Source organism: Gymnoscopelus microlampas (genome assembly GCF_963454915.1).
Source record: "Gymnoscopelus microlampas genome assembly, chromosome: 4".
Taxonomy (NCBI): Eukaryota; Metazoa; Chordata; class Actinopteri; order Myctophiformes; family Myctophidae; genus Gymnoscopelus; species Gymnoscopelus microlampas.
In genome coordinates this window covers 36,175,655-36,193,712 of record NC_139941.1, presented here as the reverse complement: position 1 = coordinate 36,193,712, position 18,058 = coordinate 36,175,655, and the positions used below count along the sequence as shown (strand labels likewise).

At 40.8% G+C, this 18,058-nt stretch overlaps 1 protein-coding gene across 5 annotated transcripts; it reads right to left on the bottom strand.

Moving 5' to 3' along the window:
* Positions 1-5,575: 5,575 nt before the first annotated feature.
* Positions 5,576-17,715, bottom strand: tbx1 (T-box transcription factor 1). Of its 5 annotated transcripts, none has more exons than XM_084055793.1 (8): positions 17,063-17,715; positions 15,416-15,806; positions 12,753-12,854; positions 12,408-12,579; positions 10,789-10,944; positions 8,744-8,811; positions 7,422-7,576; positions 5,576-6,876 (listed from the first exon to the last, which is right to left on the bottom strand). In XM_084055793.1, the coding sequence occupies exons 1-8, from the start codon at positions 17,241-17,243 to the stop codon at positions 6,497-6,499; spliced, it is 1,605 nt and encodes a 534-aa protein (XP_083911919.1). In that variant the 5' UTR covers positions 17,244-17,715; the 3' UTR covers positions 5,576-6,496. The 5 variants fall into 5 exon arrangements, with proteins under 5 accessions (XP_083911919.1, XP_083911920.1, XP_083911918.1 ...); XM_084055794.1 differs by having other exon boundaries at positions 5,578-6,879; positions 15,416-15,755; positions 17,063-17,714; XM_084055792.1 differs by having other exon boundaries at positions 5,579-6,879; positions 17,063-17,713.
* Between the last annotated feature and the right edge of the window lie 343 nt (positions 17,716-18,058).

Below are 18,058 nucleotides of genomic sequence, written 5' to 3'. Positions count from 1 at the left end.
TTTTGATGAACAATGTCATATCTTTTTTGTTTTATTGATTTGCACAGATCAAATTGTAGGGTCAGGGGGCCCAGATTTAGCTTTTGTAACATTTCCTCTTCTCATCTACAAGATAATTATTTCTCCGTCTGTAACTTTGTTTGTCCTCTTGTATGCAGAAATGCATAGGTGAGCTTAAAAAGAAAAAAGAAATCCAATGGATTCTTCAATCAACTGAACCACACATATTAACGAGATACATTCACACATATATTGTAAAATAAACGCATTGTTTTAGAAATAGCGTTTTTCATTTGAAAAAGTTGTAATGTTCTTGTTTTCGTCACAGCCACAGAAACAAATTGAGCTGTTGTTTTTTCCTCCTGGTTGGTTTCTAATAATATCTGTGTGATTCAGTGAGCAGCAGCGTCTGCATGGTGTGAGCTGCCGTGTGGCCTCAAGGCCAGTGCCGAGAGGCCCTGGCAGGGGCCCAGACTTCAAACGACACGCAGACGTTCTGCTTCATAAAAACTTGGTCCCCTGAGATAACCCCACTGAGTGCAGAGGATCATTTTTTTGGTTTGTTTTTGTTTTATTTACAGGAACAATATCACTCAGTGCAATAGCCATGACTAATTGGCCAATAGTCTTTATACTTCAAATTCTCCAATATGAATGAGTATATTTAAATTAATTCTGTGGCAAAAAAAACAAACAATAGTGAAATCTTGGAAATATTATTTTATGGGAGGATTTGCCAAATGTGTCCCCTATCTCCACTGCATTTGTCTAAAAACAATAATAATGTCCACTAGGCTGGCTATGTCAGGCTCACCGCATGGTGACTTTGTCCCTGACCATGCTGATGACAGGCTACATTCATAATAGCTTCCTAGTTCTCCTGTAGACTTTGAACAAACAGAGCCGTGTCATCATGGCCTGGCTTCCGTTCGCTCACTGATAAATCAAACCATGGGTCCATGTGCCAATGACTGTTGAATGGAGCAGACAGCAAAGCCTGTGCCTAAAAGGTGTGCGAGTTGAGAGGAGGGGGGGGGGGGTCTGAACCTCATAAATCACTTTATAATGGATCAATTAGGAAGTCAATAAATGGACAGGGGGACCCCTCCACCCCACTACAGACCCGGACCAAGACAATGGGTCTGCTGCCCCGGTTATCACTAATGTGTGTCCTCCCTGGCTTTGCTGTGCAGGGGTCAGCCTGGCTTTGTGATTGCCCATAATGCGTTCAAATGGGTGAGTAATTTAAGGGCATAATGTGCGTGTATCCAAAGAAATGTAATCGGGCAGATGTGTTGTTATGCAGTTATTTGGCTAATAGAAATTGTGAAATGTATGTATCTATAGTCTATATTATATCTAAAGTGATGTATTGTTTTTGTACTTTGTTTTTCTTTTCCCACATATACTTTCCACATTGAATATCTGTCTGTGATGGCAAAAGGAATAGGCTATAAACTTCACTACCCATATGATTAGTGAGAAAAAGGAGGGCAGGAATAAACGTGAAACAAACGTTTGGATCATTCTGGTTGGTTTACCTGCTTTTGTTTTTAATGATGGTACCTAGAACGGCATAGTACATGGGCAGGCAGGTGAGGCAAGGCGGCAGAAATGTACACAGAGGGTAGCTTAAAAACAAACGGAGCGGCACATTGATAGGCCTGTCACAACAGATGTTCCAGATGCGGCGGAGTGTCAAATGATGCCTGGGGTCGCATTATCATCCATCCTCCCTATACTCCTCATATACTTCTCTCTGGCCAAGCCCCCTGGCACTCCTGTCTCCTTGGAGCTGAAGACATCTGGGCATAGTCAACATTCAGCGATTTGACGTAGACCCTTATATGCAGGTTTTTGCGCCGTTCATCAGTGTGAAGTGAGTGATAGATGCATTGCATACATTATGCTTCAAAATAGCCTAGACTTGTTGAAAGCATGCCAGAGCCGATTTACGTGCTTGGGCAGAAAAGGTAAATGGAGATGGTATTTTTTTCCCCTACACATTAGGCTACACGAGTGGTTCTCAACCTTTTCAGGCCGCGACCCCCCAAAATGATCATATTTGAACTGGAGACCCCCACCCTGACAAGCACTTGGAATTGTAGGAGTTGAGGCATTACATTTAATTTGACTCTGTTCCACAGATAAATATTGTGAAAATAGCTGATCTACAAGCTCACAGCGCCTCGCAATACGAGGCATTGTGGTCTTGTAGATCTGCTATTTTTTTCCCTCTTTCTTATTTGGCCAATGTTTGAACAGTTTTTATAGTATAGTTTGTTGATTACCTTTGATGCAGTAATGGTCTTTTTTCATTTAATTTCATTTATTTTTTCTTTCTTTGTTTAGGTATTGGGTATGAAAAGTCCTTAAATTGGCACTTTACTGTCATCTGGGGACCCCTCCAAAATCATGTGGGGCCCCCTTTGGGGGTCCCGACCCATAGGTGGAGACCTACTGGGCTACACCACATTGATGGTATATGGGGTTTATATTGAATTGTAATTCCTCATAAATCCTCTAGCAGGCGCAAATTCATTGATATTCCAACTCTCAGTTTACTATCAGGCTCCACGGCAAAGATTTAAGTTTGTGTTTGAAGCCTCGGCCTAGAATGGGCTGAAACAGAGCTTCGTCGAGTTGCTGAGGCGTGGTAATGAAAACATTTACCGATTCCCGTCTTCTTTTCTTGGGCTATATAATAAATGAATTTACATCGTTATTAATCTGATTCCAATGACATCATATTATTTGTGTTTACTTGACAGTTTTAGGAAAGACGTCATCAAGAAAATGCATTGAAGTATAATATGAAATGTGTGGGGATTTCGTAATTCGTTGTCCCTCATTAAGAACATGTCAGGGGGGGCACGTTGTCCGCATGATGCACGTGATGGTCCTTTGTGGTGTCAGAACGGCAGTTAGTAGGCTAGGCTAGTTCAGTGGTTCTCAACCTGTGGGTTGGGGTCCCCAGATGACAGTGAGATGACAATTTAAGGACGTTTAAGACCTATTTAATAAGAAAAGGAAACTGCATCAAAACTAATCAACAAACTATAGGCTATATATGCTATTATAGAAACTGGTCAAACATTGGCCAAATTGTCAATTGGCAAAAACTGTGAAAACAGCCGATCTACAAGCTCACAATGCCTTGCGTTGCCAGGCCTTGTGAGCTTGTAGATCGGCTATTTTCACAATTATAATAGGAGCTTGTAGATCTGCTATTTTCACAATATTTATCTGGAACCAGCTTGTAGATCTGCTATTTTCACAATATTCATCTGGAACCGAGTCAAACAAAATATAATGCCTCAACTCCTACAATGTTCAAGTGCTTATCAGGGTGGGGGGTCCCCAGTTAAAATATGATTATTTGGGGGGGGGGGGGTCTCGGCCTGAAAAGGTTGAGAACCACTGGGCTATACTGCCCTGCCAAGGTAAAGTGCAGTAACTACGTTTTTGGACACACCGACTTATTTGTGTATCCCAAAGGTCAAATTAGCCTTTGTGATTTTGGGGGATAAACAATTACCTCAAGAACAGATGTCAAATTAGTGTAATATCACTTATATGCCGATATCTCATTTGGCTGACCAGTTGAATCACTTTTAATTTTTCAGTGATTTTTCTTTTCGTAGTTACTGCACTTTACCTTGGCAGGGCAGTATAGGCTAGCTATTATTATGGCCATGAAAACTTTTTTTTTCTTTCTCACCTGCTGACCCCCCGACTAGCGACGTGTCGGGGCAGGGGGTACAGGTTGGCCGACCACCGGCCCACATCAAGGCCGCCGCTGGGTGGATAAACACAGCTGGGTCGCCCTGGAGGAAGAGTCACGCGGGGTGTCGGTGTCCTCCGCCTTCCTGGCGGGGTGAGGGTCTCCTCTCCTCTGCTCTCATTACCTCCAGTCGGACCTCAGCCTCCAACCTCCACACTGACGCTTCCTGTCCACGTTGGAGCTGCAGGAACTGAACATACTGGAATGGAAAAGGCTGTCTGTGGGTAAAAATATAGAAAACGCATGCATGCAGCACTTGCCTGCATAAATATAAATGTATGGCATGTTGCCATACAAGGTCAAATCAGACCTCTTTTTTGTGTTATCATTTTAGCATCATTGTAAAATCATATCACTGTACTATTTGCAACCTGTTAATACAATATTCAATCAATCAAAAAGTCCAGCGGACAAAAACCAAAAGACATGACATTAAAACTAAAGTCATATAGACCTATTCTAGCTAGTAAATTATTTAACAACTAAAAAGTAGACCCACTAGTAGGAATATAAAAATGTACATGCATTGACTCTTCTAAAGGTCAATAAAATTGTCAACGGTTTCCGTCATAAAATAGCCAATTAGTCTTATTAACGTGGTGATTGATAGTAGATATTCCTAAATATTTTACCCATTCATTTAATTACCCATTCCAAGGCCATTCAAATTACACTTACATGCTAGGCCTAGAAAGTCTATTGCAATGGCATTATTGGCGGTAGAGTGGTAGTTATGAGCCTACCATAAACAAAAAGAAATTATACGACCAATTAGTCGCTGTTTAAATAAGTGGAAAGATGATTTAACCTTTGACATTTTTACAAGTCATTAAACTGTCAAAGGTCAGGCGCTAGCGGCATCCTTTTCCTCTGGCCTACCTTGGAGCTCAAAGCTGCGACAGGGAGAGAAAAATAGGATCTACATTATCGGAATGAATCATTAGGGTACGTTTCCTTTTGTTACCGTGACAGTCACAAATCCCCGAAGCAGACAGTTTTTTTTCTCAACGAGATTAACCTTGACAACAAAGCATTCCTCACGGAACTTCAAATGGAGATGGAAATCGTTCGACAGATAGGGGGGTTTCTCGACGCTCCAAAAATATAGGCCCAGACTGCAACTGTCCCATTAAACATGAGAAATGATATCCTTTTGGAGAGGAAATGTAAATGCCTTTTTCCTATTTGTGTGACATGGAGTTCTCATTTTCCGGGAACACAGGTAGTTCATGTGGTCTCTCCTGCTGTTTCTTATCCTTTTTCTATCCCTTTCTTATCCTTTTAACCCTAATGTCTGACTGTACCTCGTGCTGTTTGCATTTCTGTCTAATAAAGTAATCAATCAATCAAATTATTGATATATATATATATATATATATATATATATATATATATATATATATATATATATATAATTTATATATTATGCTGCTTTCCTCATCAGCCAATGAAAGGTTTTCTAAGGAAATTATGGACAACTACAGTCTGAGGTGGCTGGCACGGTTAATACTGTTTTTATTTCCGTTTTCGGGTGTCTGTATGGAAATGGAAATGACTGTGAAAGTAGTACACTATCTGTGTCGGGAGAATCTACGCCTCCTTTCTGATGTCTCTTTACATGTATTAACATGCATATGATGGATATGTGTATGCATGTGTTTCTTCATAGAGCCAGGTGCAGGGAACGTGACATTTGAACTGCAGCCCATAGTACAGTCCAGTGTTTAGACAGCTTCCAGCTTCTCATTCCCACCGATACACTAGCACTGAACACCGCAACCCATTTCAAACACAGCAAATCCGGTCCTAGAGACCTGAACAATACTATCAGTGAAGTAAGCTTTCGTGTTTCCCTCCGCCCCGTGCAGTCGTGCAGCAGCAGACTGGGGCTGTGAATGGAAGACTGTCAGAGAGACCCATATGTTTTTATGAATTAAAAGTAAAAGAATTTAATGTTTATTTTACAGATACAGAGCAGTCATTCTGCTTCTTTTTTATTTACTTTAGAATTGCTGCAAGTCAGTGCCATGGTACAAGCTTCTCAGAGCTGCTTGAGACGTCCATAATGTTTCAGAATCAAACCTTCTGCTTCTTCCTCCTCAAACAAAAACATTTCAATGTGTTTCGACACCCTCCTCTCTGATGAGCTCAACATGCAAAAATCTCATCTACCTAGAAGCTTGATGGACTATGATAACATATGGCTTTTTTGAAAGCAAGAAAACGAAGAAAAAACAAAAAGTGCATCCAACACAAAAAAAATAATCATTCAATTCCAGTCCGTGATCAAAACAATTGTCCGTCCATTTTAAGGAGTCGTCCGTCCCTTCCCGCCCGTGTCCTTTATTTGCATGGCTCAATGTATGCACTGCACAGGCAACCGGGTGCCCTGACGAGAAGGTATTGCTGTTTGGGGTTAAAGGTCAAATCAGACCTCTTTCGAGGGCTCCTCGGAGGACCTGGCTGTCATCCATCCCGTGAAGATACGTTTCCTTTAAATAAATATGGCAGGATTTAGTTTCTCTCGTAGGTGTGTGTATGTGGGGTCTCCAGCAACCAGGACCATAGCTTGCGAACCCACCCCCCCTTGTAGGTTGTATAAGAGCCACAAAGACAGTCATCTTGTGTGTTTTTCCGCCTGTTCGCATGCATTCCCCACAGTGCCATTATCCAAAATCACAGTTCGCCCTCGGTGGGCAGCAGTCATGATCATTATCTCGGCCCATAGTCATAGTTAGAGGGAGCACTCGTGGCTGAGTACATGTTAGCCGTTGCGGGATTCATGTGATGGTGGTACGTGTGGCCCCTGATGCTGGGTATAGGATAGGGCGAGGGCCGGGTTTTGGCCCCCAGGTAGTGTTCATAGCTGGTGGGGTACTTGTAGGGGTGGTGGTGCAGAGTGTCAGGGGGTAAAGAATGGGGATCCGACCGCAGGTCGTGTGGAGGACTGGGGCGGCCGCTGGTTAGGGGCACGGCGTGGAGTCCTCCGGGGACAGGCAACGCGGGGCTGAGGACGCGGGACATGAGCTGGTGAGCCGGGTCCGCGTGTATGGGTGTGGCACTGGGGTCCCGCTCGTAGTCCCGTCTGCTGTCTTCTGTAGAGCAACGGACACACATAGAGGAAAGTCAGAAATAGTCATTTGGAGAGGTTGTGTACATGTTCCAACAAGTGAGCCTTGTTCTGTACTAATAATACTAACTGTGATGTTTTTTTGTTATTATATTTATTTGATCCTTTTTGCATTTTTTTTTTTATGCTTTACCAATGTTTTGTAATCACTTTGCGTATATATTGTCAATGTGCAAACAAACTACTAATAAGAGACAACACAACACTTAAACAAAAATGCACTACATTTTAAGACAGGGTTTTTAGGCATATTTGGTAAGAGTTGATTTCCACGTCCTGCAAAGAATAGGAATTGGATAAAGATCTTCAATAACATGGAAAGATTCTGTTGGTTAATCAATATGCATAGGCATTGGCTTTGGCTTAGCCCTATCAACATCCTTTCAATACATCCCAACAAAGACCCATAATACTGCCCAAAATTAAGGAGTGGAAGAAGTATGGAAAATGTGTATGGAAACTTTGTAAGAAGACTTTTTTTGTGTTTTTCAAAATCATCTAAGTTACCGTAATATGACTTTGTCTCAGGTGAATATGAAACAAAGAGAGCTAGCTGCAGACCTTTCTCTGAGCCGTTCTGCTGAGGGGGAGACGACATTGGGTTCCTTGTTCTGGCAAAGGCACTCATTATTGGCAGGGAGCCTGGCCTGTGATTCCTGGGCCTGGAGCAGGGAGAGAAGATTCAGTTACACAGACAGTTAATGAGCGTCAGCACCACAGTTCCTTTATTGTACATTAAAGATAGATGATGTGTGGGCACAATAAACATCTATACTGATACAGGTGCATAAAGGCCATGTACATTTGCATTAGGTATTCAGATGACGTTCATTTCTAGAATAAGCATCAATTCCATATATACAGTACATCAACATTACAAGCAACCAAAAAGCTAAATTCCTGCATTTATCCCTCAACGGGGCCAAAAAAGACTGAATATAGTGTTGTTTATGTAAAGCAGTCAGTTGCGTGACTCAAATTGAGTTGTAGTTATAGACAGTAGGCTCATAAATACAAGCTTGTGGATTCAGTTCATACGCAAAAAATGCAGTCTTACTTTCAAAGCCTTGATGGCAACATTCTTGCAGCATCAGACCAATTAGTGTCAGCAAAGTTGTCAATCTCAGAGAAATGTGTATTGACTTTATAATGTTGCCCTAGGATTGTCTAACCTATAACTCATTCCAGCAAACCTTGCCCACCCAACACAAACATACTACAATAAACAAAGATATTGTAATCAGGACTATTAAATCTTCTTATTTTTTTCATTATTTTATTTATTTATTTTTAGGCCTGCAACGGTTCACAAAATTCACGGTTCGGTTCGATATTTTGGTGTCATGGTTATTTTTTCCTTGATTTTGTCCATTTGTAATTTACCAAAACATTTTAATTTGTTTTAACTTTGAACAATACCCAACTTCTGTGGCAGTGGTTCTCAAAGTGGGGTCCGCAGACCCCCAGGGGTCCTTGAGGGGGTTCCAGGGGGTCCCCAGCAAAATTAGTTAATATAGCATAAAGATCTGTTTAACCACTTTAACCCTATATACATAAGCTATTTGAAAAAACAAATGTGAACTTTTTCATCACACATTCCGTTCAAAGTGGGTAAAAAAAAGCACTGTTCACTATTATGGACGTTGAGGTAAGAAAAACAAGCGAATATGGTGCACAAGCTTAATATGTTGATGTGAAACTCTGTATTCTAGTTCTGCAATAATTTAAAAAAAAACTAATTTCAGTTCATTCGGTACAGGCCGTTCAGTTTGATTTGGTATTTTACACCCCTATATATATATACATATACATTCTAAATATACACATACCAGTCCTCTGGGTCACAGTCCCTGAAGCCCTTGGCGAAAGGATTACTGGCTATCTTCAGCTGTGTGATCTGGAATGAAAAAGAACATAAAATGTGCCATGTAGCTTTGTTGGAAAGAACGTCATCTCCAACTCAACCAGATAAGTCTAGGCCTACTCTATAAGCATGTTCATCATATAACTTTTATATTTTATGTATATTTGATATTATATTAACATTAATATATGCAAAGTAAAAACTATTCTTTAGGCATTGCTTTTTTCTTTTATGTTTCTGTAAAGCCAAACGTCTCTTCATCCAGACGTAGCCTAAACAATACAAAGAATGTAACCACTCCTCCATTTGCAATGAGCACCTGAACCTATACGTTTGATGAAATACCTTCATTTAAAATAGTTAGGCCTATGACTGTACACAATTATGTTGAGCATGAAACATTTTAGTTAAGATATGCATAACGCTGACAGATGGGAATTTAGATCAAAGAGGAATATAACGTAATTACAGGTGTATTTACAAAGTTTGACCATTTACAATATAGCCTATAAATCAAAGCTATTTTCATGAAAGTTTATTTTGTTTACTCAGATGCATAGCCATTGCACTGTAGTCTATCCTTTGATTTGCACATGAACACTTATACCTTTTTGCAGAGTGAAAACTGTTTTATTTTCAATAATTGCAGTAAGAAATAATATGGTGAAGAATATCCATCTAGTCTAGTTCTTCGTGAGATGGACACCATATTATTTTTTTAAAGTGTTTATTTCAGGGGTCTTCAACGTTTTTCCAGCCAAGGACCCCCTAGCTAAGAGAGAGAGAGATGAAGTAGGGACCCCCATATTGTATAAAATTGTAGATTAACAAGATACATTTTTAACATGGTTTGCTCTTTTTTCCCTATAGTCTACACCATACCTCTTTGCCAAAAAATAGCCGATCTACAAGCTCACAACGTGCTGCAAGGCATTGTGAGCTTGTAGATCTGCTATTTTTGGCTAAAGAGATGATAGGGTTCAAGTGGTTAATGTAAAAAAATATCACAAAGATTTGCCGGCCCCCCTGTTGTAACTCTGAGGACCCCCTGGGGGTCCCGGACCCCCTGTTGAAGACCCCTGGTCTAGTTACTACAATCAACTGTTAAGTAGATCATATGTAGACTACAACTATAAAAGGCGTAAAGGCATGCATACGTGACCGTGACCTACTCCGTGCATATTTGCCGTAACATTTAGATGAAGTCACTTGTGACAACCTTGAAATCAGAAGAGTAAATATTGTATGAGACTTAAGTGAATGTAGGCCGACCCGTATTACAGTGGTATGATTAGGTGGTAACAAAAAAATAAATACAAAAAACAGTGGGGACTGTATAGTGACACTGACCGTCTCCAAACATAATCATTTGTTAATTCGTTCCTTACTTTTGACATTTAAAAAAAAGAAAACTGAACTCATTCACCTTTTATCTATTTCCTGACATTTTGACCATAACCTCTAGTGCCTCGTGGAGAAATAGTAGGCTACTCCCTCTTGCACGTTTGCAAAACGGTGTGTCCAATCAGGACAATTTAATTAATAGGCCTACACAAATTAAACGAAAATAATATCATTTAATAGCCTACTCATTTGCCTTTCACGTTACTTTTTTTCTGGTAGCATAGCTTTTAATGATATTCCCCAATGACCGTTTAGAACTGGATATTTAATCATATTTATTAATCACTAAAGATGTTTAGCCTAAACCATGGAAACATCGAGGGCGTCTGTCAATTCCTGTTTTGTTGGCACCATAGTAGCCTATGCCTCGACATATCCTATTTAGTAGGCTAGTCATTATTATTCATATAGGCCCTAATATTTAAACAATGAATAAAATTAACTTGGAATCAAAATAGACACACTGGGCCTTTTGAAGCTATGGATACATGCGTTTGTTTACATGCCACACATTATGTAGTGTAATCCACATCGAGTAGACCATCAAAGTCTCTCACTTGCCGGACCGGGATCATTAATGGGTTAATAATAATAATAGCTTCTTACCCTGTGATTCTGGTACGCTGTCACCGCTGTGAATCGTGTTTCTTCAAAAACAAATGTCTTATAATTCTCCTCGGCGTATTTCTCGCTGTCTTTCCGGGGATCGACGTACACGACGTGGAACCTCGGTTGGTATCTATGCATGGAGTTTAGAATGATCTGCACAGAGGGAACAACATATACCAATCATACATTTAAGCAAGGAGAAAATGCACATTGGTGGTGATTCGACGCCTATTTGAACTAATGTTGCACTAAGGCAGGGGTCTCCAACAGGGGATCCGGGACCCCTAGGGGGTCCTCGGAGTTACTACAGGGGGGCCGCTAAAATCTTTGAGTGATATGATTCTTTTTTTTTGTTTTTTGCATGAACTACTTGAACCCTATAGCATCCCTTTTCTGAGGAGAAATAAATAGCAGATCTATAATAGCAAGCTCACAACGCCTCGCAGTGCGAGGCGTTTTGAGCAGCAGCTGTCACCAAGTTTAAAAAAAAAGTTTAATCTGAAACACAATTTTATACAATATAAAGGGGGTCCCTGCTTCATCTCTCTCTCTCAGCTAGGGGGTCCTTGGCCTGAAAAACGTTGAAGAACCCTGCACTAATGAGTGGGAGATTGTTCAACTTGACTGAATGGAACGACTAATGCTCGTGATTAACATCTATATGGGCCTAAATTGTGGATTGCAATGATAATGCAACATCAGAATACAGCTAATGCATTTAATGTATAATATTAGCTTGTGTATGTGTGGTGTGTATTAGACTTACGCACTGCATATTATTTCCCCGTTGTGCCCTGTCCCTAACTATTAAATTAGCCTATGATTAGGCTATGCTTTTTTTGTGACTTTAACTTTACGCTATAACACATATGTAGGCCTGCAGCTTATTGCAACGCATATAATCATTAACAAATAATAACGATTGGATCAATAGCTAAATTGAGAATGAACAAATGTGTCGTAATTATCCTATTAGAAGCCATCTGACACCAGGCCTCGCCCCTGCATTTATGTGCATTGGGTTGAAGAGATTATGTTAACGTCCACGGTCTTAATTGAATGCATATGTTTTCTTCCCCTTTTCGTCTTCCATTACTAACTCTTGTCGATGCAGCTAGGTCTGTCGCGATGATTACATAATCGTCTAATCGCAATTATTTGAGATAATGCAATTATTTTTGCAGAATCATAATTGTCAAAATGTAAGATTTTTTTTTAAAGCAGAAAAAGCTGATCTATCAGCCCACAACAAGACCCGTTGTAAGCTTGTAGATCAGCTATTTCCCCTATTATTATTATTTTTGTATTTTTTTTGAAAGAATATAAAAATATATAAAAATATTAAATATGTAATTTCTTTGTATATTTATATTTTTATTATATATTGTAGTTATCTGAGTTATCTGTCATATCTGCCCTATGATTTTTTTATTATTATTACGAAGCCTAAACAACAACAACAATACAATACAAACAGAAATGTAATTTTGATTCATATGTTCCAAATATTCAGTGCCAAAACACAATTAAATCGTTAATCGCAATTATTTCTTTGACAATGAATCGTCAACTTAGATTTTGTAATCGTGACAGCCCTAGATGCAGCCTATACTCACATGGCCATTATCGTCCAGTAAATTGTTGGTGAGCTTGAGTTTATCGAAAGAAACGATTTGCTTCATCCATTGTGCGCCTTTGGCGGGGGAGTCGGGGTGGTAGTGGACTCTCCCGGGGGTCGCGGGGTCAGCCTTACCAGCGACCAGCCACGAAGAGCTGTGGAACGCATACCTAGAAGAACAAAAACACCATGAACATCCACGACAGGCCAAACGTGGCGTCAATTTACAGTGACTCGCTTAAATAAAAACAAACCTACAGCTAAATCTTAGAACTAAAAGTTAAAATGCCTCAGGGTGTTGTGGATAATAATGTTTTACTGTAACTGCTTTATTTTATTTTACCTATATCGTTTGTCGTCGACGGGTAGGAAGTCCATTAGTAGCATGTAGTCCGCCATGGGATCCATTCCAAATATTTTCACTTGGAAAGTTGGAAACATTCGCCTGGCGAAGAAGAAAATGTGGGTTGAGTTGAGTGGAGCGTTGGTCTTCTACAATCTACAATACACTATTGCTCGTTGTGAGAGGAGTCTATACAGAACCTATAGGCCTGTTTTGTTCAGTTCTTTACCATAGGTTCACTTTTGGAGTTTTGTCCAATATCAAGCAGTAAACAATGTAGGCCCAGTTATCAGGGGTCATCGGCCATGCTTGCTTGTGGTGGACATTTTTGTCAAAATTAAATTTCTGCCATGGACATGCAAATACTACCAGAAACACAGATAAAGAGCTAGCCCTAAATGACCATTGAGTTTACAAAATGGAATTGAGTGTACAAATGGAATTGAGTATATAAATGGAACCAAATGGAGGTATATAAATGGAACCAAATGAATCATATGGGTCCATTTGTACACTCTCAGAGTTATGGGGGTCCTTGAAAATAAAAACAAGTTTGAGATCCACTTGTAGACATATAGTGTCATACATATTCTGAAGAAACCCTGGTTGTGTAAAGACAAAATCATTTGCCACAGACAAGGTCAAGTCTTGCCACGGACACGTTTGTCTGTTTGATGACCCCTGTAGTTATTCTGAGGGCTTTCATGCTCGCTGTTTCTAGCTTCTTCCGTTGGAAGCAGAGCCTGCATGTGCAGAGCAGAGGCTATAGGAAGACAGAGGCCGCCAGCAATTGAATATGACGTGATTGAGCGCCTGCATAAAATAAGTGCGAGTGCTGTGCAGGCCATGGTTTAGATTCTGGGTTTATATCCAAATGGGGATTTGGTTTTGTAGCCTCTTTCACTTATAGGCTATATAACCTCTGGCAATTCACTGCGATTTCTCTTCTGCCTTCTGATGAAATCCAGACCCAGTCAAACAAACACACACACACACACACACACACACACACACACACACACACACACACACACACACACACACACACACACACACACACACACACACACACACACACACACACACACACACACACACACACACACACACATGTATTTGTCTTTCTTCCTCGCGTAACCTAGTACTGTATGTGTTGTGTGGTGTGATAGGCCTCTATAGGCCATATCTCCCAAGATGGTAAAAGTTTTATGGAAAATGGACTAATCCGCCGCACAAAGTGAAAGGGATCCTACAATCACCGCTCAATTAACGTCAGCTTCTATTCAAGACGGCAGTCGTGGATAGGTGAGGCTAAAGTAGCTTTTAAAGTGCTGTCCTGGCTTTTGGAGTGATAGATCAGTTGTCAGGTATACGGAGAGAAGGTAAACTGAAACTCGCGCGTGTCCATGCCTTCACTTTTGGAATTTCCCCCAAAAATATATAAAAGAATATATATAGGTAATTAATGAAGAGAAATCAGTGATGCACATTATTTCTGGTAATTATTGATACAACTTTTGTACAAATTGAAAAGGCAATTCCGCTGAATTGGCCCATCGAGGTCCAATTTATGCTGCCTATGCACAATTGCTCCTGCGCACGTCATCTTCTGTTCATCTCAGTAGCCTACTTTTACAAAAACAAATCACACTCGTGCTAATGTAAACGAAAAATGTCTTCTGATATTATAAAGAGGAAACGGTGGCAGGTAGCCAGTTGTAAGCTATACCTATAATTTGGAAACAATTGTCATCCAATCCAGACGCACTTAAAGGCCTGAGTAAAGACATTAAAAGTGACAGTAATCAAATAAGATGTCACGCCAATAACATAAGTCAGTGTTTAATACACGTATCTGCGCTCACACTTTATTTAATGCCGTTAATGCCGTAAAAATGGCTTTTGAGTAGACTATGCCTATATCCAAAGTCTCGCGCATCATCGTGGTTTTTAAAAATGTAAATAATACTAATAACAGATATAATGGTTGTTGACTTGTTGTGACTCATAGATCCAAACATAATAGGTGAATATTTGCACAACGCCTTTGCAATATCACACGCGACATGTCTAATAACCCAGACAAGGCCTATTAAATGAATAACTAATTCTCTGCTTTTTTGATGAAATAGTTTCAGAAAAAAACAAATCTGAAGCTATTTTATTTCTTGCGACTTCCCAGCTTATTTCTATAGCTATGATTTTTACTATGGATTTACTAAAGCATTACAGACCAATAACATTTTTTATATAAACGTTTTAGGTTATTACTTATATTGTATTATTATTATTACATTATTTTACAACAGCCATTCGTCATATGTTAGTAGCCTATAACACATGTCTTATAGACATCTGGAAATGAGGCCCAAACAATCAACACATTAATTCAGAGAATAATCTAGCCTATACTCAAAGTTTTGTCAACCCAAGAAATCAGCCATCTTGTTAACATTTTGTTCGGTCATTCCTCTAACTCAGTGGTTCTCAAAGTGGGGTCCAGGGACTCTCAGAGGTCCTTGATGGGGTTCTAAATTGACCCTTACAAGCATGTAACTCTGACAGTATACAAATGGACCGTAACGGGTCCATTTGGTTCCATTTGTCAGAGTTAAGGGGGGTCCTCGAAATGTAAAAGTTTGAGAACCACTGCTCCAACTCACCTGCCAGCCTTGGTAACAATCATCTCCGTCCCGAGGTTGTTAAATTCGTCCCATAAAGCTTTCATTTCCAGTTGAACGTTAATGTTGGCTACTTTGGGGTTCTTCTTCACTATCGACTTGCTGTTGGGAGTCGAGCTGGACGACGAAGACGAACAGTTGGAAGTCCCGGTGTCGCCCTGCTGGGCCTGGCCGGGGTTCGACCCCGAATAGTTGTAGTTGTGCTGGGCGGCCGGGCAGGGCTCGAAGTGGGCTTCATGTTGGCTGTAGGGGTCCCCCGGAGAGGGGGAGAGGTGGTAGCTCCCCGGCGTGTTGAGGCTGCTTAGGCTGCTTGTCGTGAAGGCTGCAACATCGCAAAAATGGGACAGCTGCGTCAACCACGGGCTGGATATTGCTGAAATCATTCCAAAAACTGGATTTTACTGATATGCGTTGCACTTACAAAACAATGGCTAAAAATAAAATGTTTTTAAAAAAATAGAAGCGAGATTCTTTTATCTTCTTTGAATAAAAGATGTCACGCAGAATGCGCCTCTTTCGATAAGAAATAGTTTCCGTCACAAGCATTCATTAATCCTCGAGGTTGCATCCACCAGCAGCGAACTGGGTTGTCTGTCTGCACTAAGACAATGTCTCACTGCATTTGCTTAATGTAAATGTCCGAATGGCGACAAAAAGTCAAACTGAAAACTTTTTGCGTCCTTCCCGTGGAATTATCGAACTAATTGGTGCCAAAAAAATAGACATTGGTGCGTGTACATTTTTTTTTAAATATAGGCTATATATTGATTTGTGTTCTCAGAAGTAGCCTAACTTCGTCTGATCTGCGCTACTGCTGTGTGCTAAACTGCAATCCAGAGTCTTCTCTTATCTCACTCGGAGGGCCTCCCCTTCACGATAAAACCGGTTCTTATTTCTATTTAGATAAGGAACTGCAGGTAATGTGCCTTTCCTCGCCTTGGGACGAGACTGATTGACAGTGAAGTGCGCCCCTTTTTAATGGGCTTTCCGGCACTCATTTACTTTTGGATAAGGGTATCGCCCACATCGTCCACCATTAACAATAGGACGGGGCTAACTGGCACAGTGGAGTATAAACGGTTTACAAGGTAAACAAACACTGATTTGCATGAACAAACAAACAGGCGGTGTAACTGGTTGAGGTGACTATATTATCGTTATTTGACAAACAGGGATACGGAACTGACCCCATGTGAGCTGAGAAGGTCTATTATAGTCTGTTTTTACCATTACGCACGGGTGCCCCTAAGAACCCTCCTACTAGCTTCATTTTCAGCACTGCTCTCGCCAATTCAAGATGACTCCACAACGCTTTGGGTGTGAAACTTTTTTTTCTCCCTCAGATTGCCTGCTTTTAGTCTACTCTCAACTCTGGTTGGTGGTTACTACGTGAATTTCCTAACTGTGCAAGCATTTTATTTCCATATTTCTTTCATCTGTGCATCAAGCAGCTACCCCTTCATTTTTATTTTTTATGGGAGGTTTTAATTACAACTGTAGTCCTATCTTGGGTATCATATAGCCTTCAGATCTGCGCATGCCACAGCTACTGTAGTCTACTGTAATAACACCAAGAAAACCAGCGATCAGAACATCAAGCTATTATTATTGTCAAGTGGGCGCTCGTACCTTCCATTTCCCGGGTGACAGTGCTGTAGTGCATTTTAAAGGAACTGTAGTCGTACGGACCAGTAGCAGCAGTAGTGCCTTGTTTGTCAAACGCCGAGTTTCCTGCTTGTTCCGCGGCCGAAATCAGAGAGGCAATACTGAAAGCATTCGCCTTTGGAGAGAGGGGACCGCTGTCGTCCATAGGCGAGAGATCGAGTCGAGAAACACCGTCCCTCCTCCCGCTTTGCTTTCCAGCCGCTCGGTAGCCTACGCTCAGAAAGCAAGAAGAGAAGCTGCACAGAATGGAAAGCAACGTGCACTGGAATAGTTTTACATTCCGCCCCACAGTAGCAATCGTTGGAGAGAGAGTGAGTTTTGGCGAGCTGGATATAATAGGAACCTCCGTATGTTATAGAAGCAACAATAATTCCCACGGTGCTACTTTGAAGACATGGTCATCTGCATCTCGGGGGAAAAAACGTTTTGTCTCGTACTCAAATTCATTTGGTTTGCCCCAACACGTCCTAGTCTCGTATCAAAACATTGTTCATCCGCAGCGAGAGCTTCCCTTCTTCTTCCCCCAGTCATTCGGTGGCGGGGGTTGATGTTATGATGTCATGTGAGTTCAGTTCGCTGTTAGTCTGCCTGCCCTGGAGGAGAAGCTACTGCCGAGGAGAATGTCAAAAGTGAGAGCTCCACGCCTCCAAATGCACGACACGAAAAAAAGTGTCTGCTCTCTCCAATGGATGTTTTATTTGAATAAGACCTTGTCAATCATGTGTGCCACATTCAAATTCAGCTATATGGGGAGAGAGAGAGAGAGAGAGAGAGAGAGAGAGAGAGAGAGGGGCAAATAGCTATGTCCAGCTCCAAAGTGCACCAGTTTACTGTAAATGATACTGTATTTGTGCGTATTTAAGCACTACATTGCCGACATTGCCTGGGATAATACTTTGTCAACGTATAGTGAAGCTAACAAATGTTTATTCTGGATCTGGTTTGTGCTGATATGACTTT

Bases quoted from the DNA above. Each gene is read 5' to 3' on its own strand.
- tbx1 (XM_084055792.1), bottom strand. From the start codon at position 17,243: ATGGACGACAGCGGTCCCCTCTCTCCAAAGGCGAATGCTTTCAGTATT. The intron at 12,855-15,415 runs GTGAGTTGGAGC...CTTCTTCGCCAG, and splicing joins ATTGTTACCAAGGCTGGCAG to GCGAATGTTTCCAACTTTCC. The intron at 10,945-12,407 runs GTGAGTATAGGC...CCCTCTGTGCAG, and splicing joins TACTGGACGATAATGGCCAT to ATCATTCTAAACTCCATGCA.